The 25,529-nt window shown below is 36.4% G+C and overlaps 1 protein-coding gene across 3 annotated transcripts; it reads right to left on the reverse strand.

Annotated features, from left to right (window-relative positions):
* Positions 1 to 1,024: 1,024 nt before the first annotated feature.
* On the reverse strand, positions 1,025 to 25,529 carry LOC148891146 (pituitary adenylate cyclase-activating polypeptide type I receptor-like). 3 transcript variants are annotated; one of them, XM_089009176.1, is made up of 15 exons: positions 25,390 to 25,529; positions 19,543 to 19,682; positions 15,079 to 15,175; positions 10,867 to 10,977; positions 10,681 to 10,781; positions 10,522 to 10,619; positions 9,318 to 9,450; positions 8,074 to 8,227; positions 6,780 to 6,840; positions 5,514 to 5,583; positions 5,310 to 5,401; positions 4,965 to 5,048; positions 2,624 to 2,753; positions 2,463 to 2,504; positions 1,025 to 1,624 (listed from the first exon to the last, which is right to left on the reverse strand). In XM_089009176.1, the coding sequence occupies exons 2-15, from the start codon at positions 19,582 to 19,584 to the stop codon at positions 1,421 to 1,423; spliced, it is 1,419 nt and encodes a 472-aa protein (XP_088865302.1). In that variant the 5' UTR covers positions 19,585 to 19,682; positions 25,390 to 25,529; the 3' UTR covers positions 1,025 to 1,420. The 3 variants fall into 3 exon arrangements, with proteins under 3 accessions (XP_088865302.1, XP_088865301.1, XP_088865303.1); XM_089009175.1 differs by having other exon boundaries at positions 1,025 to 1,637; XM_089009177.1 differs by lacking the exon at positions 4,965 to 5,048.

The following is a 25,529-nucleotide window of genomic DNA, read 5'->3' on the forward strand; positions in this document are numbered from 1 at the left end:
TTGGGACGACATTACGTGACAATATTTATGATGTAAATGCAATCCTTAAAACAGATAGAACTTGTCTACTCTCAAAATATTTACAAAATCCGCAATTAATTTTGGGGTGTAGTTTTTGATGTGGGTTTTTTTTTTTGACATACTTAGTACTTACGGCTGATTGTAAATAAAGAGAAAAAAAAAGTCGAATGGGAGGAACACTTACACGATGAGCATTTTTCGGGTCGGGTTTTGGCTTCATGATTAGGAAAAGGTTTTATGTAAATTTCTCCATTGCGGGACTACTAAAGACTTTCTTATTATCACTGTATGTATTCGCTAGCTAGCTTTCTATCTATTTGAGTCACTTCCGGGTTGAGTGAACGTCAGCGCGTGTGGCTGCCGCTACTCACCCACAGAAAAGCTTATCCTGTGACTGTAAAGTGACTTTGAGAGTTTTGAAAGGTGCTTAAAAATGAAATGTTTACGATATTATTATTATTATTATTATTATTATTATTATTATTATTATTATTATTATTATTATTATTGTCATGATCAGTATTATTGGATTGGATTGGATTGGATATGCCTTTATTATTATTATTATTATTATTATTATTATTATTATTATTATTATTATTCAGAATCAGAAAATCTTTATTTGTCACACAATAGGGAAATTTGCTGTCCACAGCAGCAATTTGAAAGGGGATGGTATTATTATTATTATTATTATTATTATTATTATTATTATTATTATTATTATTATTATTATTCAGAATAAGAAAACCTTTATTCATCCCACAATGGGGAAATTTGCAGTCGATAGCCGCAATTTGAAAGGGGATGCTATTACTTTTATTATTATTATTATTATTATTATTATTATTATTATTATTTTTTTTATTATTATTATTATTCAGAATCAGAAAATCTTTATTTGTCACACAATGGGGAAATTTGCAGTCCACATCAGCAATTTGAAAGGGGATGGCATTATTATTATTATTATTATTATTATTATTATTATTATTATTATTAAAAAGCTTTGCAAACATTTTCTGTGTCCCGTATTTCTTTATAAACATGCGGTTTATAGTCGGGTACGTTTTATGTATGTACAAAATATTTGTCCTTTAAAAATGTACTGGCTGAGTCTTATAATCAGGTGCGCTCTGTAGTCGGGAAATTACGGTACACATACTGTATTTGAATCAATTCAATTAGATTAAAATGTAACCAAAAAAAGACAAAGGCAAACTATTAAAATGACTCCTTTGATTGATTTGAATTAAAACCCAAGCGCACCGTTGAAAGGAAAAAAAAAAAAGTGAAAAGTACTTATGAGCCAAGGGGAGCCATTTTGGTGTCTTTCGCCCGCTGTGGATTCATTCAAGATGGCTGGCCGGTCAGACGGCGAGGTGACGTGATCACACGCTCAGGTAGGCAGGCTGATGTTGGCGTTCTCCGCCAGCGGGCTGGACATGCGGATCTGGGAGCTGCTCTTGCTCAGAATGGAAAGCTGCGTCCCACCGTTCACGCCGCTGCTGGCCAGCGACGGGTGCCTCTGCTGCTTCAGGTCTACAGCAAAGTATCGGTTCACCGTCCAGCTGCGCCATTTCCTCTTGATCTCCGACTGCACCTTCAGGGAGAAACTTCACAAGGTCATTTTTACATGTACTTTAGGTATCGACTCTTTTTTTTTTTAATTTTTAGCAACGTCAAATGTTCATCCGTTCACTCTGTATTCAATGCCGTCCGATCCCGTTCTCTTTTTTTTTTTTTTAATTCCCAGCATATTTCCACAAGTCGCGACTTGGAATTGAAGCGGATTTACGTGGGACAGGAGATGTGAAACAATCTCTTTTCGTCAACTATAGCTTCGTGTTTGCTTTTCAACATTTTGTTTGTAGTCGACGTGCACGTTCCAGCATGACGTCCCTGATCCACTGCTGAAAAGGACACTTTGATCCTCTCCTCTTTCACCTAGAACTGCTTCATGTCACAAAGAGGGTGTCTTTGTGTTGTTATATTTGTTATTTATTTATTTTTTTTGTTTCCTTTCCTCTTCCTTTCATAACTTTGCTGCTGTGTTATGCGAATGGCTGCCGCTGCTCACCCACAAAAAAAAAAAAAAAATCCCGTGATTGTAAAGTGTCCTTGAGAGTTTTGAAAGGCGCTTAGAAATTAAATGTATTATTATAAAATGTCATGACATAAGTATAATTTTGTTTTCGACTTCTTTCTTTCCTTTCCTCTTCCTTTCATAACTTTGCTGCTGTGCTACTTCCGGGTAGAGTCAACGCTGGCGCGAATGGCTGCCACTGCTCACCCACACAAAAAAAAAAAATCCAGTGATTGTAAAGTGACCTTGAGAGTTTTGAAAGGCGCTTAGAAATTAAATGTATTATTATTATTATTATTATTATTATTATTATTATTAATGTGTTTTATATTGAAAGGACGAAAAGGCAGCTTACCTCCCCGTTTAGGAAGCAGTAAAGGACGGCGACCACAAAGCCCTGCATAGTGTGTGTGTGTGGGGGGGGGGGGGGGGCAAACAGAGACATTTTTATTTCAAACACAATACATACAACCGAGCAAGTTTGATGTCATGTCATGTGACTTGTTAAACGTTTACCTGGAAGGATCCGAGGCCCAGCTCGAAGACCAGACGCTCCCTCTTGCTGACGTCCTCCGGGGAGAAGGCAAAGACGGTGTAGTGAATTCCAAACAGGGGGATGAGCAGGAGGGTAGAACGTGCGAGACGTCTGCCAAAACACACATTCACACATTCACACAAATACACACACAGACTAGATCAGTATATTACAAAATGTGCCGCTTGGTGCACTGTTATTACCACAATAACAAACTCAAGATTTTATTATCAGTAATATGAGGCCGTGTGTGTGTATGTGTGGTCACGTTGAAGCTGTTGTACAACATAACAATGCAACAAATAACTCGGGACATGATGGCGGACACACAAAAGACAATACAGGATGATACATACACACGCAATGAAAGCAGTTCTAAAGTACCGGTAGGATTCTATACCCCCAAAAACAAAAACAAAAACAAAAACAAAAAAACATTTATAAATGCATGAATAAACGTTATGAAATTAATTGAATGTCAAATAAAAGACTGGTATCTATCACTCCATCCCAACCCCCTCTCTCTTTCTCTCTCTCTCTCTCTGGTAGTAGTTCTAATAATAATAATAATAATAATAATAATAATAATAATAATAATACTACGACTACAACTACTACTACTACTACTACTACTACTACTACTACTACTACTACTACTAATAATAATAATAATAATAATAATAATAGTAGTATTAGTAGTACTAATACTACAAGTAGTACTAATACTACTACTACTACTAATAATAATAATCCATTTTCCGTACCGCTTATCCTCATTAGGGTCGCAGTGGGGTGCTGGAGCCTATCCCAGCTGTCTTCGGGCACGAGGAGGGACAATAATATTAATAATAATAATAATGATAATAAATAATAAAAAATACAATACAACAATATATATATATATATATATATATATATATATATATATATATATATATATATATATATATATATATATATAATATTAATTATATATATATATAATTAATATTGTCCCGCCTCGTGCCCAAAGACAGCTGGGATGTAATATAAAATAATAATAGTTGTATATATTAGCTAATAATAATAAAAATAATACTTATAATACTATTATATACTATATAACTATATAGTACTATTATATAATACTATATATATATATCGATATATATATATATATATATATAACCGGGATATATATATATATATATAACGATATATATATATATATATATATATATATATATATATATATATAGTAAAGTCTCGTTATGTCAATATTCTCGGGAGTCTGAAAAAATATCGATATAACCGGACTATCGATATATCCGATCCTGCGGCATGTACATTTTCTTCTTGCGTTCATAGAAATAGTATTGTAATAAGCAGTACTATTGATATAACCGATATCGATATAACGAGACTTTACTGTGTGTGTATATATATATATATATATATATATATATATATATATATATATATATATATATATATATATATATATATATATATATATATATATATATATATATATATATATATATATATATGACAGTCGTTTTTATTGGTGTTTTGCATTTGACTAAAAATATCATCCTGCGTGTTTTGGGTATTTTAGATGCTATAAAACGTTTTTTTTCTGATGTCAGTTCGGAAACAAAAAAGTGATGTCGGTTGTCTTTTAAATCAGAATTAGAATCATCTTTATTGCCAAGTATGTAGAACACACAAGGAATTTGTTTCCGGTCGAACACGCTGCACTAGTATCATCAGCAAAAAAAAAATGCAAAGAGACAGACTATACCACAGGTGTCAAAGTCAAGGCCCGGGGGCCAAATCCGGCCCGCCACATCATTTTTTTTGGCCCGCGAAAACAAATCAAACGTGTGAAATTCCATGATGCTTGCTAAAATCCACACCTAAATTTCATATTTTTGGATGTAAACCATAACAACAGTCATTATTCTTGACTTCAGATTTGAAAACTAGTTATTCATTAATTTTTTATGCGCTCTATATGTAATATGTGGAGGGGATTAAACATTCTAATGACTTCCCCAAATTCATAACGGCCCTCGAGAGGAAACCATAACTACAATGTGGCCCGCGGCAAAAAATGACTTTGACACCCCTGGACTATACAATTCCAGTTGGGCGACTGTTCAATGCCAAGTGATCTTAGGTCCAAGAAGCACAAGGTCATGGCTAAGACGACCCACCCGGCCGGCCTAAAGCGTGTGTGTCATAAATTGGTCGAGGTCCCTGGGATGATTTCGAGTATATCATGCAAACATAACACACACACACACACACACACACTCTTGCGACAAAACACACACTTACAGCGTGATGGCGGACAACTCTGACATCCTGCACGAATGCTGAACAGCCTGTGAGGGCTCACTGAAGCATTTCTGAGCACAGCTGCTACACAGCACAAAGACAACACAACATCACAACAAAAGACAACGTCTTTAAGGACACGCTCATGATCACGCATGATACACACGCTCTGCGCATTTTATTTGCAGAAAGATACTTTATGCAAATAATTTGCATTGTTCATCCTATTCCTTCCGCCCCCCAAAAAAATGACGTATGACAAAAAAGCTGTTTTACAAATGGACAAAAAAAAAGTGCATCCATGTAAAATATTTTTTTTTTTATTACAAATTCCCTTTTACTTACAGGTAAATACTGGATTCATTGCCGCCAATGTCAGGGGACTGCAGCTTCTGCACCAGGATGATGATAATTCCCACAAAAAGGACAAAATTGATCTAAAAAAAAAGCCCCAAAAACAACAAAAGACAGCAAGCACATCGAGTGATTACATAATGTCTTCAGGTGAGCCTGACATTGGGGATGTTTTGTGAGGAGCTTCTTTCATACCATAATGGAGGCCACCACGGGTCCTTTGATCACCCACCAGAGAGCAGTGTGTTCATTTGTATCCCAGCACCTAAAGGAAGAAGAGGAGGAAACCATCGACAATTTTACATGCACGTTCCTTTGACATATGTTAGTGTGCCTGTCTAAAACTGTTTACACTTTTGAGGAGAAAAATATTACATATATATTCTCTTGAAATACTAAAAATTGCCTTTTAGCTGTGCTCTATTTTTTTTTACTTTAGTTGCTGTTTAATGTTTTTAGCTAGCTAGGTATTATTTTAAATTTAAATTTAAATGTAATTTTAATTTTAATTTTAATTTTAATTTTAATTTTAATTTTAAATTTAAATTTAAATTTAAATGTAATTTTAATTTTAAATGTCAATTTCAATTTCAATTTAAATTTAAATTTAAATTTAAATTTAAATTTAAATTTAAATTGAAATTGAAATTGAAATTGAAATTGAAATTGAAATTTAAATTTAAATTTAAATTCAATTTCAATTTTAATTATTATAATTTTTTTATTATAATTTATTATTTTAAATTGAAATTGAAATTGAAATTGAAATTGAAATTTCAATTTTAATTATTATAATTTTTTTATTATAATTTATTATTATAATTTTTGGTTATTTTTAATTAATTATTTAATTATTGGTTTTTGAGCCTTTTACTGAGCGAGTTGCTTGTACTGTAGCCACAAAGGGACATATGTCTTCTTGTGCCGGTCCCAAGCCCGGATAAATACAGAGGGTTGTGTCAGGAAGGGCATCCGACGTAAAAGCTCGGCCAAAACAAACATGCGGATCAAACCTCTAAAGATGGAGGACACTGATTTGCTGTGGCGACCCCTTGAAGGGAAAAGCCGAAAGGAAAAAAAGAAGGAAATCATAGCTGGCTAGCCTCGCTCGCTATCTATTGGCGATCTAGCTGGTTATCTAGCTGTCTACCTAGCTCACTACCTAGCTAACTATCTATTTGCTGTCTAGCTGGCTACCTAGCTGCTCCATAGCTGACTACATAGCTAGCTATCTATTGGCTACCTAGCTGGCTATCTATTTTCTGTCTATGAGCTATCTAGCTAGCTACCTATTAGCTACCTAGCTAGCTTTCTATCTATTTGAGTTATTCCGAATTGAGTGATTATTATTATTATTGTTATTATTACAAAAAACATCGTTAGAAGGCTATTTTTATGCCTTTGTAATGAATGACCGCTATTGATTCAGTAAGGTAGATAAATGTAGGAACAAGAGCTTACCCTGTGTCATGAAAATGGAGCCTCAGCACGGCCCAGACGGTAACACAAATTGTCGGAGTTCCTGTTCGAAAGAAAACAGACACAATGTTCATCAATCATCGTTGAAACAGAGTGGAGAATAAAAACTTTTTACATTTTAATACATACAAATACGGTATATAAATCACATTTAGTGATGAATATAAAATGATTTGCCATCACAACTGCTGTTAAAAATGCACATTCATTTAATAGCGTTACTGAAAGTAAGAATGAAAAAGAAAATATTTACAGGATAATATACAGCGATACCCTGGCTTACGAAATTAATTGGTTCCCAGACAAAGTGTGTAAGGCGAAAAGTGTGTATCCCAAAAAATTATTTCCCATAGGAAACCATTAAAATGAGAATAATCCGTTCCCAGGTCCCCATAAAACAATTTTCGACAAATTTTCTAAGCCTTAAAATTACACAAAATATACCTTATTTTATGTATAATAAATGTGCTATGGTATTATAATTAAAAAAATAAACTGTATTGGATAATAAAGTCGTTTTATTTACCTTTACGATGGTCATTGATGGCTTGATGGAATGGAGTGGCCGGTTTCATCAGCATTTAACACTTGATGAGGAAGGTAGCCTTCTTCTTTCACCATCTTGAGGAATGATCCCTGTAGGTGCTTTCTCTGCGCTAATTTTACCTTGTTCCTCATCAATTGTGTTCTGTTTAGCTGGGTTGATAGCTTTTTGCATCAAGTGTACAGATGGCTTGTGCGGGTTGTTTGTAGAGCGCCATTGATGGCATATTTTAACCTTGCAGTCTACACTCTGTCTTTGAACTATGAATGAAGTTTTCGATCAGAGTTGAAACGAGTTCAAATTTCACCATTTTCTCTCTGTCGTCTGCCTGTCTCTTTAATGTTCAAACCACCTCCGCTCACTGCTGCGTTCTTGACCAATCACGTGGCTTTAATCGAAGACTGGGGGCGGGGAATAGAGGACAAAAACAGTCAGCTGACATTTTCTTGTTAGAAGAACGGGCTTGTTCGCGAATGACACATTGACGCAGCTCCGTGTATGAAAAAAGTTTGTATGCCAAGGTAAAGTTCATATGCCAAGGTAAACATTTCATAAATTTAACGTTCGTAAACCAAAAAGTTCCTAAACCAAGGGATTTGTAAACCGAGGTATCACTGTACTGTAGTTTCCAGTGTATAAAGTGCACCGGAGTATAAGGTGCACCCCCAATGAATGAAAAACATTTTCCAAATATAATATAGAAATATACAAATATGATATAAAAGGATTTACCCCATCCCACGATGGTGTACCAGTAGAAATATCGTCTCTCGGGAAAAAATGTCTCCACCAGTAAAGTGAAAAGGTAGAGACCTTCAATGAAAAGCCAGAAGTAGTTGGACATGACGCAGTAGTGGAAGAAAACCATCACGGCTTTGCACGCCACCTGCATGAGCAGACAAACAATAGTAAAGATTCATCGGGGCTTTGCTTTCGAAATAAAACTAACAAATAAACCAAAAACAAAAACAACAACCACAAAACATGGTTAAAATATATTCCTTCGTGCTACGAGAACAGTTGTAAAATGTCATGAAAAGTCAAAACTTGTGGACAAATTACTGTCGAATATCTTGAGTGACAGCTTGTATGTCACGTGGGGTTCTTGCTGAAAATAACCAGCTTTCAAAAACGTCAAATTTGAAAGAGGTCGTGTTTTTTTTTTAAATACAGGCACAAACATTTGTTTTTGGTAACTTTAAGTCAAACTGCACAAAAGGAGCCCCGGTGTAAAACTTTAAAATCACGTAATGTCTGCCAGCCATTTAGCGAGAAAAAAAACAAAAGGGGGAGGGGTTGAAACGGCTGGACTCTAAACGTTGAAAATAACGATCTCTAAATATAATTTTAAATATTGTATCGTCATACTGGCGTTTCATAATAGCAAATGTTGAATGTCCTGCTAATTATAAAATAAAACACGACAACGGAATGGGCTGTTGCCATTGTGGTTATGTTCGTTTGAGGTGAAGAGCAACATGCTCATTAGCATCGCCGATTAGCTCCATTCATCGCGGTTGTTTAGAGCGGACTATATTTTGTTGCCGTGACAAAATAACTTGTTTTGCATTGGCAATGACAATACTTGAGTATTTTTAATTCGATAAAACGACAAGTACGTTACGTTCAAGGCATTGAATCTGATACTTGTTCGTCGTGATTGTGTTTTTCTTTGTATCCAGCAGGTGGCGTAGAAGGACTTGATGCAACTGCTGCACGTTTCGATTCGTTACGAATTGAAAGTGTCCAGCCTTGATCGGATTATTCTTCATTTTGCTCTTCACTTTCCCCCAAATATCACATTTTCTGTGTAGCTTTATGTCTTGTTTCTATTTATAATTGTATTTTATTTATAAATGTATCTATGCTTGTCTGTAAAGTGACTTTGAGAGCTTTGAAAGGCGCTTGAATTAAAATGTATTATATATATATATATATATATATATAAAATGGTTGCAAATGGTAATCCAACTGACCGTATGTACAAAGCAGTGGTCGCTGTCCTCCTGTGCGTACAAGACGCCGTCCTTGATGAAGACAGAGATGGCTCTCAGCATGAATGACACAAACAGGTTCATGTGGATAAAGTTTCTGGTGCAGTGGAGCTTCCTAAACGGGAAGAAAACGCATTATCTAAAATAATGGGACCGTGCCGAATTCGATTTATTGAAGTATAACTTGTATATTTTTTAGCATCTAATTATACTATACAGTGATACCTCATCTTACGAACGCTTTAGCTAATGAAATTTTTGCCTGACGTACATTAAATTCGCGAGAATGTAATCTTGGCATACAAACTAGTTTTCGGGAAACGCACGGAGCGCCACAATGGCTGGCGGACTAGTTTTCGGCGGAAGAATACCAAACAACATGGCCGAACAGCGCCACCGTGGCTGCAGGACTACTTTTCCACACCCACTTTGTTTGCGTGGACTCAGTGCAGATGTGGTTTGTTATCGAGTGGAGTACTTTTGCTTTTACAGGAACGAAAAAGACCCCACCACAGACTAGTGTTAAGCCAAAGAGGAGAAGAAGGAGGTCATCGAAAAACACGAACGAGTTGTGCGTTTGTGTAACTTAGCGTCCAGTATGCTAAGTCGACCATTGCTACGTGTGGCTAAGGGTGTTTCTGTGTTGTCTTAGCAACGGTCTCGGGCGATAGAATAGGTTGAAAAACGTCTGTTGATTTGGATTCATGAAAGGCAGCTAGCAGGGGACAGTGTGAGTGAGGGTATTATTGCCGAGAAAGCACGACAACTTCACTCTGATATCATTGAGAGGCAACTACATCAACGACCATCACAAAGGTCAATAAAACGACTTTATTATACATTACAGTTTATTTCTTTAATTACAATACAAAAGTACATTTATTATACATACAACTAGGTATATTTTGTGTAGTTTTAAGGCTTATTTAGTGGGAAATTATGTTTTATGTGGACCTGGAAACGGATTATTCTCATTTTTAATGGTTTCCTATGGGAAATTAATGTTTGGAAGACACACTTTTCGCCTTACACACACTTTCTGGGAACCGATTAAGTTCGTAAGATGAGATATCACTGCACTGGCATGCATGGTGACAGGTTTATTGCAATTTGACTGCAATAAACCTGTACAAAAATCAAAATCAATATGGTTCAGGCCCAAATCTTCTTCGTTTCTCATGCTCACCTGAACCTGCAGAGGATGACCATGGCAGTGGTGAGAGATACCAGGGACGTGCTGTAGCCAACCGTGTACAAGGCCTTGACTGAGGCATAGTACATGTCCTAAAAGAAGACATAAAGTGTGTGATATTGACATGAGCCCAAATGAGGATGAGAACCTCACCGGTTTCGTGGCATTGTCGTAAAAGAGGCAAACGTCCAGGTAGTGAGGGTACGGTTCGGACCAGCCATCCTCTGTGCAGTTGCGACTCACTCGGCCCATCTCTGCATGGGAGGAAAAAAAAAAGTCAATGTGAAAAGAAAATCCCACCTTGGGATTGGAAATATGGCAAAGAATCTTTTGGTTTACCGTCCTCCGGGCCCATCAGATCGTGGAAAAACTCGGGGCAGTTGACCACCACGACTTCGCCCACGTCGGCCGCCTGCCAGCACGTCAGGTTGTCCCACATCCAAGGGCACGCTGTGGGGGACAATAGGTGTCAGGCGACGTGAATGCAGCGATGAGAAAGTCTACGTAGCCGGATTCATCCAGCCTGGAAAAGTTAGCATATCAATGTACAGCACAGGTGTCAAAGGTAAGGCCCCGGGGGCCGAATCTGGCCCGGTACATCATTTTATTCGGCCCACGAAAGCAAATCTAGCATGTAAAGTACCACGATGCTTGCTAAATTGTGAACTAAAAATTTCAAATTGTTATTATTCTTGAATTTGAAAACTGGTTATTCATGAATTTGTTGTGCATTCTCGGGTGTAATACAGACACTCCCCTACTTACAAACATTTGAGTTACGAACAACGGAACATACAAGCATATTTATAGTAAGATATGTAGTATTCTCTCCAGTTGTACGTACATGTACATATTTTTAGAGAGCATATATTTTATTCAATGTTTTTTTCCAGTACAAACAAATACATGTTACTTATACAAGCCATAAACATGTATTTATATAAAACATATTTACTGTATATAAAACATATGTGTCATACAAAATATCGCAGTGAATCAATTTACGAATGAATTCACCTTACGAACGACAGTCATTATTATTGATTTCAAATTTGAAAATTGGTTATTTATTAGTTTGTTGTGCGTAATACAGACACTCCCCTACTTACGGACATTCAAGTTATGAAACATGGAACATACAAGGCTTTTTGTAGTAACATATGTAGTATTCTCTCCAGTTGTACGTACATGTACATATTTTTATAGAGCATATATTTTATTCAATGTTTTTTTCAGTACAAATACATGTTACTTATACAAGCCATAAACATGTATTTATATAAAACTAAAACATATTTACTGTATATAAAACATATGTGTCATACAAAATATGGCAGTGAATCAACTTACGAATGAATTCACCTTACGAACGACAGTCATTATTATTGATTTCAAAATTGAAAATTGGTTATTTATTAGTTTGTTGTGCGTTTTATGTGTAATACAGACACTCCCCTACTTACGGACATTCAAGTTATCAAACATGGAACATACAAGCCTTTTTGTAGTAACATATGGGTGTCTCTCCAGTTGTACGTACATGTACATATTTTTATAGAGCATATATTTTATTCAATGTTTTTTTCAGTACAAACAAATACATGTTACTTATACAAGCCATAAACATGTATTTATATAAAACATATTTACTGTATATAAAAAATATGTGTCATACAAAATATCGCAGTGAATCAACTTACGAATGAATTCACCTTACGAACGACAGTCATTATTATTGATTTCAAAATTGAAAATTGGTTATTTATTAGTTTGTTGTGCGTTTTATGTGTAATACAGACACTCCCCTACTTACGGACATTCAAGTTATGAAACATGGAACATACAAGCCTTTTTGTAGTAACATATGTAGTATTCTCTCCAGTTGTACGTACATGTACATATTTTTATAGAGCATATATTTTATTCAATGTTTTTTCCAGTACAAACAAATACATGTTACTTATACAAGCCATAAACATGTATTTATATAAAACTAAAACATATTTACTGTATATAAAACATATGTGTCATACAAAATATCGCAGTGAATCAACTTACGAATGAATTCACCTTACGAACGACAGTCATTATTATTGATTTCAAATTTGAAAATTGGTTATTTATTAGTTTGTTGTGCGTAATACAGACACTCCCCTACTTACGGACATTCAAGTTATGAAACATGGAACATACAAGCCTTTTTGTAGTAACATATGTAGTATTCTCTCCAGTTGTACGTACATGTACATATTTTTATAGAGCATATATTTTATTCAATGTTTTTTCAGTACAAACAAATACATGTTACTTATACAAGCCATAAACATGTATTTATATAAAACTAAAACATATTTACTGTATATAAAACATATGTGTCATACAAAATATCGCAGTGAATCAACTTACGAATGAATTCACCTTACGAACGACAGTCATTATTATTGATTTCAAAATTGAAAATTGGTTATTTATTAGTTTGTTGTGCGTTTTATGTGTAATACAGACACTCCCCTACTTACGGACATTCAAGTTATGAAACATGGAACATACAAGCCTTTTTGTAGTAACATATGTAGTATTCTCTCCAGTTGTACGTACATGTACATATTTTTATAGAGCATATATTTTATTCAATGTTTTTTTCAGTACAAACAAATACATGTTACTTATACAAGCCATAAACATGTATTTATATAAAACTAAAACATATTTACTGTATATAAAACATATGTGTCATACAAAATATCGCAGTGAATCAACTTACGAATGAATTCACCTTACGAACGACAGTCATTATTATTGATTTCAAATTTGAAAATTGGTTATTTATTAGTTTGTTGTGCGGAATACAGACACTCCCCTACTTACGGACATTCAAGTTATCAAACATGGAACATACAAGCCTTTTTGTAGTAACATATGTAGTATTCTCTCCAGTTGTACGTACATGTACATATTTTTATAGAGCATATATTTTATTCAATGTTTTTTTCAGTACAAACAAATACATGTTACTTATACAAGCCATAAACATGTATTTATATAAAACATATTTACTGTATATAAAAAATATGTGTCATACAAAATATCGCAGTGAATCAACTTACGAATGAATTCACCTTACGAACGATAGTCATTATGATTGATTTCAAATTTGAAAATTGGTTATTTATTAGTTTGTTGTGCGTAATACAGACACTCCCCTACTTACGGACATTCAAGTTATGAAACATGGAACATGCAAGCCTTTTTGTAGTAACATATGTAGTATTCTCTCCAGTTGTACGTACATGTACATATTTTTATAGAGCATATATTTTATTCAATGTTTTTTTCAGTACAAATACATGTTACTTATACAAGCCATAAACATGTATTTATATAAAACTAAAACATATTTACTGTATATAAAACATATGTGTCATACAAAATATCGCAGTGAATCAACTTACGAATGAATTCACCTTACGAACGAGTCATTATTATTGATTTCAAATTTGAAAATTGGTTATTTATTAGTTTGTTGTGCGTTTTATGTGTAATACAGACACTCCCCTACTTACGGACATTCAAGTTATGAAACATGGAACATACAAGCCTTTTTGTAGTAACATATGTAATATTCTCTCCAGTTGTACGTACATGTACATATCTTTATAGAGCATATATTTTATGAAATGCTTATTTTTCAGTATAAACCAAAAAACATGAAATATTTAGTTTTGATTGTCTTTCTTCTTCTTCTTCTTCTTCTTCTACATATTTCACCTTTAGCACCTTCCAGCAATTTTTTTCTCCAGATGTTCCCCATCCAGCAGTTTTAACGTGAGGCAGCGGCGTGTGCAAGTGTACTCGCATGCATTTTTCTCATGACACTTTCATCCGAAGAACACGGAGTACGTAGCGCGGACGTACGCCAAAGTGTGTGTGTTTGTAGACCTTTCTCTTCTCCCTAATGTGTTTGGCCTGTATGTGGTGATCCGGACAGGAAGCCAATTACTTTGAAAGGGCAAATCGGCGTGAAATGAGGCACACGGGGTTTGCCAATAAAGCACTGCATCATCGCTGGATACGCTACGGGTAAAGGTGCAACACCCACTCGACCCCGTTACTGCAATTTATTCGGGAATTGAGATTCGAATTTGTTCGGATTTTGGGTTTTCTTGCAGGAGTGGGGTGCACATAAAGCGCTGGCCAGACCTCTGGTAATGTTTTTCCCTTCCAGCATTCGTCTCCTGTCCATGTTAGCGGTTTGTAACCGCTTCAACTGTTGCTATTTCTAAGCACCTTTCAAAACTGTATCTAGCTAGCTGGCTGGCTATCTATTAGCTAGCTATCCAGCTGGCTAGCTATCTATTAGCTAGCTATGCAGCTGGCTAGCTATCTATTAAATATCTATTAGCTGGCTATCTATTAGCTATCCATTGGCTATCTGGCTAGCTCTCTGGCTATCTGTTGGGTATCTATCCGGCTGGCTAGCTATCTGTTAAATACCTGTTAGCTGGCTAACTAACTAACTAGCTATCTAGCTAATAACAGCGACAAACTCACCCATATCCAAGTCGTCGTTTGGGTCGTGCATGTCCATCCGCTCCATGCATTTGTCATGTTCTCGCTGAATAATGCAGTGCTCCGATTCTGACGCCACCTGAACCAAATGACAAATTCACAAATTAGTTCGGATTTTGGGTTTTTTTTCTTGTTTGGGTGCCGATAAAGTGCTGGCTATGGCCTCTGGCAAAGTTTTTTTTTTATTTTCCACAAGGGGCAGCATTTCCCTTTTTTCCATGTTAGCGCTTTGTTCCAGCTTCAGCTGTTGCTATATAAACCAACATGGATGTATTGCATTGTATTTTGTACAGCTGCCCCCATTTCAAGCTCATATAACTCCATACAGATATTATTTAGGAATTAACTCTTTTTTGTTCTGATGAAAGAAGAGAGTGTAAGGATTCTAAATATTAATAAAAAACCTAGCTGGCTATCGATTTGCTATATTAGCTGTCTAGCTATCTCACTGGCTGTCTATTAGCCAGCTGGCTATCTGGCTGGCTATCTATTAGCTCTCTGGCTATTTGGCTGGCTCTCTAGCTAGCTTTCTATGTATTTGAGTTATTCTGAGTTGAGTCAACGAATTGAGTGAAGACTGGCGCGTGTGGCTGCCGCTGCTCACCCACAGAAAAACTGATCCTGTGACTGTAAAGTGACCTTGAGAGTTTTGAAAGGCGCTGATAAATTAAATGTGTTATTATTATTATTATTATTATTATTATTATTATTATTATTATTATTATTATTATTATCGAATTTGTTCGGGTTTGTTTTTTCATACTTGGCTGCCGATAAAGCGCTGGCCAGACCTCTGGCTATGTAATTTCTTTTCCACAAGGTGGCAGCATTTGCCTTTTGTCCATGTTAGCGCTTTGTTCCAGCTTAAGCTGTTGTTCAAGCGCTATATAAATCAATATTGTATTTTGTACAGCTGCCCCCATTTCAAGCTCAGATAACTCCAGACACATATAACTTAGGAATTAACTCTTTTTTTCTGATGAAAGAAGAGAGTCTAAGGTTTCTTATGCTGCGTTCAATTTTTATGTAGTCCTAAAACTTGTGTGATTCCTGGAATTTGAGTGACAATGACAATAACCCTGGCACCGGAGTGGGCGGACATGTTTTTGCACATCATCTGGCAGTGAATGAGTTAAAGGCTTGGTGAAGTCAGGCCCTCATTTGTGGAGCTAAATATGGCTTATATGGAGTTTGCGTGTTCTCCCCGCGCCATCATGGGTTTTCTGTGGGTATTTGGGATTCCTGTAACGTTCCAAAAACATGCATGGAAGGCTAATAAAATTTGCTGTGTCTTATGATTTTTTTTAATGAATTAATATAGAGAGCGCTACTTTTGAGAGACAATTTTCCAGTGACTCATGTTTTATCAACAGCATGTCATGAATTGACAGCCTCACCCTGTCACCATCACGCCCCTTGACCTCCACAAGTGTTGCCATCTTGACATGCAGCATCCACCTTGCTCTCCAGCTAACCTTGGCCTCCCGTTGTCATGTACTTAGCGTGTGTCAAACGCCGCCTTCTGCCAACCACGGCTGAGGTGAAGGGCCAGTGGGGCAGCGGACTGCCACATCAAAATGGCGCTTTTATTATCCGTGGGGCTGCCAGAGCGCCAGCCAGATGTGAATTGACCCTTGAAACTCACGCTGGTGGTCTGCTGACAGAGCGTCTATTTTAGGGGGTGCTTAACTTTCGAAAATATATAAAAATGTCGCCCTGCAGCACAATTTTGTTGTGGTTCCTTTTGTTTTTTTTTTAATACATACAGTATGTAATTGTATATCCCTATATTTATCTGTGAATACACTATGCATACACACACGCCGTCCCCTTACCTACCTAGCTAGCTATCTCACCATCTATCTGGCTAACTAGCTCTCTCTCGATCTATCTGGATAGCTAGTAATCTGTCAATCTATCTGGCTAGCTAGCTATTTCTCCAACTATATGGCTAGCTAGCTATTTCTCGATCGATCTGGCTAGCTAGCTATCAGTCAATCTATCGGGCCAGCTAGCTATTTCTCCAACTATATGGCTAGCTAGCTATTTCTCCAACTATATGGCTAGCTAGCTATCTCTCGATCTATCTGGCTAGCTATCTCTCTCTCTCTATCCTGCTCAGTAGCTATCTCTCGATCTATCCTGTTGGCTAGATATCTCTTGATCTATCTAGTTTGCTATCTCCCGATCTATCTAACTAGCTAACTCTCGATCTATGTAGCTATCTATCTATGTAGCATATATCTAGCTAACTCTGTCTGTCTGTCTATTTATCTATCTGTCCATCTATCAATCCATCCATCATCCATCTTATCTAGCTAGCTATCTATCTATCTCTCTAGCAAACTATCTCTCTATCTATATAGCGACCTAGCTAGCTATCTCTCTATCTATCTAGCTACCTAGTTAGCTATATCTCTATTTATCTAGCTACCTAACTAGCTATCTCTCTGTATATGTAGCTACCTACCTCTCTAGCTAGCTGTCTTTGTAGAATCTATAGTTAGCTATCTCTCTAGCTAGCTATCTTTCGAGCCAGATATCCCTCTCTATATATGGAGCTACCTATCTATCTATCTATCTATCTATCTATCTATCTATCTATCTATCTATCTATCTATCTATCTATCTATCTATCTATCTATCTATCTATCTATCTATCTATCTATCTATCTATCTATCTATCTATCTATCTATCTATCTATCTATTCAGCTACCTAGTTAGCTATATCTCTATCTATCTAGCTACCTGGCTATCTATCGCTGTACCTATCTAGCTACCTAGCTAGCTATCTCTCGGTCTATCTATCTATCTATCTATCTATCTATCTATCTATCTATCTATCTATCTATCTATCTATCTATCTATCTATCCAGCTACCGAGTTAGCTATATCTCTATCTATCTAGCTACCTGGCTATCTATCGCTGTACCTATCTAGCTACCTAGCTAGCTATCTCTCGGTCTATCTATCTATCTATCTATCTATCTATCTATCTATCTATCTATCTATCTATCTATCTATCTATCTATCTATCTATCTATCTATCTATCTATCTATCTATCTATCTATCTATCTATCTATCTATCTATCTATCTATCTATCTATCTATCTATCTATCTCTCGGTCTATCAGCTACCGAGTTAGCTATATCTCTATCTATCTAGCTACCTGGCTATCTATCGCTGTACCTATCTAGCTACCTAGCTAGCTATCTCTCGGTCTATCTATCTATCTATCTATCTATCTATCTATCTATCTATCTATCTATCTATCTATCTATCTATCTATCTATCTATCTATCTATCTATCTATCTATCTATCTATCTATCTATCTATCTATCTATCTAGATAGTTAGCGATGTCTAGCATTTCTCTCTCTCTCTATAGAGATACAGTCTATCTATCTATATGTATATATATATATATATATATATATAAAAACACAACGGGGATGCTTCTGCTGCATTGCTGCCTAGCAACAATGAATCTTCTCCTCTCTCGAAGGCAAAAGCCCGTGTGGGTTCGTTTATGAAAAACAGGCCATGGATAAGCGCAATCATTAATCACAAAAAAAAAAAAAAAAAAAAAGGAGGCACTGCTGCGTTCACAGTCTGTCGCTTTGCGTCTCACTGAGCCCAGGGGGGGGCTGACTGAGGTTAATTCAGAAAAAGCAATGAGTCAGCCAAAAAAAAAAAAAAGATATGCTTCGGCCGTCACTTCATCCAGACAGAAGAGGAAGGGGAAAGGACGCATCCTGAGCCAAAATGGAGTTTCTTCTTTTTTTGTTGCATTTGGCAGATTGGAGCGGAAAGTGAGCTGATTGCGTTGATTACGACGTGATGTTGGCTTGAAATGAGCTGTAAAATCGGGTTTTGGTTGTTTTTTTTTTTTTATTCCCCCTAATGACGGCGCATCACCAGTGCAAAATATTAGAGCACTTCCATTTAAAGGACAACCGACACCCCCTGACAAGTTATGTCCAGAATTTGTAAAAACACTTCAAATGACTTCTACTCAACGTATTTTACAAACATTCCACCACATATAGCTTTATTTTACATTTTAAGACTCTGAATATTCAGGAAGCCTTGTTTCCGAGTTGATGACGATGCCTGACGTGACGTCACGTCTGGAACGCCCCTGACCCCGAAAGCGACACACAAAATTTTGGGTGCTTTGTTTGGTCTGAAAATTTCATGTTGATCCGTGTTGATGGACCTGGGAACGGATTATTCTCATTTTAATGGTTTCCTATGGGACATTAATGTTTGGGATACACACTTTTCCTCTTAGACACTCTGTCTGGGAACCAATTGAGTTCCTAAGCCAAGGTATGACTGTAGCACAGTTAAATTATGTACACACACACACACACACACACACACACACACACACACACACACACACACACACATGCACATAATCAGCGCAACGCTACTCACCAGAGGCAAAAGGACGATCACAGTCAGGACCAAGTCTCTCATTGTCTCCACCGAAGGGCTTCTTCTGAGTAGGTGTGTGTTCGTCTGTCGTTGCTACGACGCTCCGCTACGTCTCACAACATAGTTGAGCATCAAGGCTTCTGCAACAACAGCGCAATCCCAGAAAAAGGATGTGAGAACTGACCGTGGCAAATTTTAAACGGATTGAGTGGTACCCCCAAAATAGGATATGTGCAACATATATGTACATACAATATGTGTTGTACATGTAAATATCATGGGACAGGGAAATATAATGACAGAAAAAAATGACTATATTATTTGTTGTTTATAAAATGAATTATTTGGGGTTTTATTGTGAAATATAATATCGTGGAACAGGGAAAAATAATGACAGAAAAATTACTATATTATTGGTTCATATATTGAATTATTTGGGGCTTTATTGTGAAATATATTATAATGGAAGAGTGAAAAATAATGACAGAAAAATTACTATATTGTCTGTATGTTGAATTATTTGGGGTTTTATTGTGAAATATAATATCATGGAAGAGTGAAAAATAAATACAGAAAAAATACTATATTGTCTGTATGTTCAATTATTTGGGGTTTTATTGTGAAATATAATATCATGGAACAGGGAAAAAAATACTATATTATTTGTTTGTATATTGAATTATTTGGGGCTTTATTGTGAAATATAATATAATGGAAGAGTGAAAAATAATCACAGAAAAAATTACTATATTGTCTGTATGTTGAATTATTTTGGGTTTTATTGTGAAATATAATATCATGGAAGAGTGAAAAATAAATACAGAAAAAATACTATATTATTTGTTTGTATATTGAATTATTTGGGGCTTTATTGTGAAATATAATATCATGGAAGAGTGAAAAATAAATACAGAAAAAATACTATATTGTCTGTATGTTCAATTATTTGGGGTTTTATTGTGAAATATAATATCATGGAACAGGGAAAAAAATGGCAGAAAAAATTACTATATTATTTGTTTGTGTATTGAATTATTTGGGGCTTTATTGTGAAATATAATATAATGGAAGAGTGAAAAATAACTACAGAAAAAATACTATATTGTCTGTATATTGAATTATTTGGGGTTTTATTGTTAAATATAATATCATGGAACAGGGAAAAAATGACAGAAAAATTACTATATTATTTGTTTGTATATTGAATTATTTGGGGCTTTATTGTGAAATATAATATAATGTGAGAGTGAAAAATAATGACAGAAAAATTACTACATTATTTATTTATATATTGAATTATTTGTAGTTTTACTGTTAATTATAATATAACGGAATAGGGAAAAATAATGTCAGAAAAAATACAATATTATTTGTTTATATATTAAATTATATATTGAGCATATAATTCAATATATAAACAAATAATATAGTAATTTTTCTGCCATTATTTTTCACTCTTACATGATTTTATATTGAACAATAAAACCCCCAAATAATGCAATACATAAACAAAAAAAAATTATCTGTCATTATTTTTCCCTGTTCCGTGATATTGAATTATGATATATATAAACAAATAATATAGTAATTTTTCCGCCATTATTTTTCCCTGTACCATGATATTATATTTCACAATAAACCCCCCAAATAATTCAATATCGTGTAAATTAATGTGGAAAAAAATTAATAATACTGTCGGGAAAAGAAGCCACAACCACTTGTAATTGTCGTTTTATTATAAATCGGTCGGCCATTGCCATGGAAACTGCACCGTGCATTACTGATCCCTGGCATTATTTAAGAAAACAAGCCTGCACAATATCTCACAAAGCTTCCACCCTTGAACACAGCATGTGCTTTTTATACTAACGTCATGAGTTCATCTGTTTTTCTTTTGGGCTTCATTTTAAACGACATCATATAAAAACACAAACAATGGCGCAAACACTCGACGCCCTTTCTCCATTTAATCATTCATACCCAGAAGACATTTTCAATGAAACATACAAAAGGCAAGACTTGGTGAGGGGGAGCGGGTGGTGGGGGCGACGTGAAATTTGAAATGCTCCAAAAATGAGGAAAAATGTCAAAATAAAAATATATCACATAAATAAAGCACCACCCCCACCACTGCTTGAATTACTCATCGACACAGCTTCCCGAAACAGCAATGAATCACTGCACGCACACACACACACGCACACACACACACACACACACACACACACACACACACACACACACACACACACACGCACACACACACACACACACACACACACACACACACACACACACACACACACACACACACACACACACGCACGCACACACACACACACACACACACACACACACTTATCTGGACATTACTGTTGAGTGGACAAGTCCAAATAATGTCCCCACGGGTATGTCATTTAAGGTTGTGCTACCCCAAGAGAAGAACAAGAGCCCACAAGAACACACACTCACGCACACTCACACATGGTCGAATGCGGTAAGGACCTCATCCTGGCATTTTCATTGACTAAATGTCACCATAATAATGACCGCATGTCAAGGCGGGTGCCATACAAGGATAAGAAAGACAAATACACACGCACACACATACGCACGCACGCACACACACACACGCACACAAGCAAAAAACAAAATAATGATAATAATCATAATACTGGGATTGTTGTTGTTATTGTTGTTTTGGTAGAGAAGGCGGGGTCGAAAAATAACAATTGGCGCAACTATGAATTTTGAAAGCACACACACAATCCCGTGGAAACCCAATTTCGAATATGGAAAAAAAAATAATACATTGATAAATTGATTAAAAAAATTGTTCACACTCAGAAATCACTTTTAAATTGAATGTTTCCAAGTTTTTGGCAGGCTCGTGGGGACTTCACACACAAATAATAATAATAACACACAAATATACACGTTTTTGCTATATGGTGAGGACGAGGTGTGCGAAGGATTTGACCCGTGGGAACCCAATTTCAAACATGAAAAAAATATATTTTTTAAACTCGTAAAAATAGGATTTTAGGACACAAAAATTTTTGGGAGCCTGTGCTCACTCAGAAACCACTTTCAAATGGCATGTCTCTACAATAAAGGCCACACATAATTAGGAAAACAAGAACACACTGCATCAGAAATCTATGTGGAAAAAAATATTTATTAAAGTCATAAAAAAATTGATTTTAGGACACAATTTTTTGGAGCCTGTGCTCACTCAAATCACTTTCAAATGGCACATTTCTAATTTTTTCCAGTTTTTGGCAGGATCGTGGGTACTTCACACACAAATAATAATAATAACACACAAATATACACGTTTTTGCTATATGGTGAGGACGAGGCATAAAGTCATACTTTACTTCACACACAAATAATCATAATAACACACAAATATACACGTTTTTGCTATATGGTGAGGACGAGGCAATCTATGTGGCTGCTGTTAAGCCCCTTCAGCATTTTATTGAAAATCTTAAAAATACATTTCGATAATATTTTTTTGTCAAGCTCTGGGAACCGCAAAAAAAAATCTTGAAGTCATCCCTGCGACAGACAGACAGACAGACAGACAGACACACCTCCTCTCCATGCGCTCATTCCCACACAGACAAATTCCACCTCATGTCCCTTGGCCTCTCGTGGCCAATCCAATTAGCCGGCGAGCATCTCTCTAGCATGTTACTCATAAGGACACTCCCGCGCGGTGCGAATGCAACGACACTACAGAAAAAGAAAAAAAAAAAAGATGAGCATGACGAAGAGGAAGAAGATGACAGGCTGCAAAGAAATGAGGAAGCCAACATGGCAGATTGAAGCATGTAGGAAGAGAGAAGGGGGTGAGGGGATGGTGGGGGGGTCTCACGTGACTCATACAATTTCAATCCAAATTGTGGGGGAAGACAAGATCTGTGCGTGTGTGTGTGTGTGTGTGTGTGTGTGTGTGTGTGTGTGTGTGTGTGTGTGTGTGTGTGTGTGTGTGTGTGTGTGTGTATTGATAGACTCAAAGACAGAGATAACATGGACTTTCTGGACAGCACATTTCATGGGCAATGCGTTCTCAGTGTTTCGTCCACCTCGAACCCATTTTTACGGTCCTCACTTATATACAAATTCAAATAAATAAGTAATAGCAAATACAAATGTGTTAATATGCAGCGTGCCATGCACCCACTCGACACACGTCCTCAGTGTATCGTCCACCTCAAGCCCATTGTTACGATCCTCACTGATGTACAAATTCAACTGAATAAATATATTCGTGTGCTGGTCCCATGCCCGGATAAATACAGACATATAATAAATACATTCAAATAATATTGCGTTCATCGTGCAGCGTGCGATGCACCCACTCAACGTGCATCTTCAGTGTATGGCCCACCCTGAACCAATTACTGTATTATGGTCCTCACTTGTATACAAATTCAAATAAATAATTACAGTAAAGTCTCGTTATATCGATATCGGATATATCGATAGTCCCGGTTATATCGATACTATTTCTATGCACGCACGGAGAAAATGACATGCAAACAGGGTCGGATATATCGATAGTCCCGGTTATATCGATATTTTTTCGGACTCCCTTGAATATCGATATAACGAGACTTTACTGTACATTCAAATAAAAATGCATTCATCATGCAGTGCGCGATGCATCCACTCAACGTGCATCCTCAGTGTATGGACGGTCCACCCTGAATATATTATTACGGTCCTCACTTATATACAAATTCAAATAAATAATTACATTCAAATAAAAATGCATTCATCATGCAGTGCGCGATGCATCCACTCAACGTGCGTCCTCACTGTATGGCTCACCCTGAACCAATTACTGTATTACGGTCCTCACTTGTATACAAATTCAAATAAATAATTACATTCAAATAAAAATGCATTCATCATGCAGTGCGCGATGCACCCACTCAACGTGCGTCCTCACTGTATGGCTCACCCTGAACCAATTACTGTATTACGGTCCTCACTTGAATACAAATTCAAATAAATAATTACATTCAAATAAAAATGCATTCATCATGCAGTGCGCGATGCACCCACTCAACGTGCAACCTAAGTGTATGGCCCACCCTGTACCAATTATTACGGTCCTCACTTATATACGAATTCAAATAAATAATTACATTCAAATAAAAATGCATTCATCATGCATTGCGCGATGCACCCTCTCAACGTGCGTCCTAAGTGTATAGCCCACCCTGAACCAATTACTGTACTACGGTCCTCACTTGTATACAAATTCAAATAAATAATTACATTCAAATAAAAATGCATTCATCATGCAGTGCGCGATGCACCCACTCAACGTGCGTCCTCACTGTATGGGCCACCCTGAACCAATTACTGTATTACGGTCCTCACTTGAATACAAATTCAAATAAATAATTACATTCAAATAAAAATGCATTCATCATGCAGTGCGCGATGCACCCACTCAACGTGCAACCTAAGTGTATGGACGGTCCATCCTGAATATATTATTACGGTCCTCACTTGTATACAAATTCAAATAAATAATTACATTCAAATAAAAATGCATTCATCATGCAGTGCGCGATGCACCCACTCAACGTGCGTCCTAAGTGTATCGTCCACCCTGAACCCATTGTTACAGTCCTCATTTATATAGACAAACACACACACACACACACATAGAGCTGACCATCATAGACTCCCATTCAAAAAGCTCATTGAAAGTCAACGTTGTAACCCCCCCCCCCCCAAACACACCCACCGCCTGCCACCCCCACCCCCAGGCAAGTAAAGGCACGTCAACGGCGCAGAAAGGAAATGTCAAGATGAACTTACCGATGCAAAGGAAGCCATCATGTCTTCCTTCCAGGATGGGGTTGAGGGGTCGCGTCCTCCTTCTTCTTCTTTCTCCTCCCCCACAAATATGCACGTCGAAGGTGCTGTCGGGAGCGTCAGTGCGTCTTTTCTTCTTCTGC

This window comes from Hippocampus bargibanti, linkage group LG11 (assembly GCF_051943395.1).
Source record: "Hippocampus bargibanti isolate YZ-2025 linkage group LG11, ASM5194339v1, whole genome shotgun sequence".
Classification (NCBI taxonomy): Eukaryota; Metazoa; Chordata; class Actinopteri; order Syngnathiformes; family Syngnathidae; genus Hippocampus; species Hippocampus bargibanti.

Bases quoted from the DNA above. Each gene is read 5' to 3' on its own strand.
- LOC148891146 (XM_089009175.1), bottom strand. From the start codon at position 19,584: ATGAGAGACTTGGTCCTGACTGTGATCGTCCTTTTGCCTCTG. The intron at 10,782-10,866 runs GTAAACCAAAAG...CCTCCCATGCAG, and splicing joins TCTGATGGGCCCGGAGGACG to AGATGGGCCGAGTGAGTCGC. The intron at 5,584-6,779 runs GTAAGCTCTTGT...TTCTTCCTTTAG, and splicing joins CTCCATTTTCATGACACAGG to GTGCTGGGATACAAATGAAC.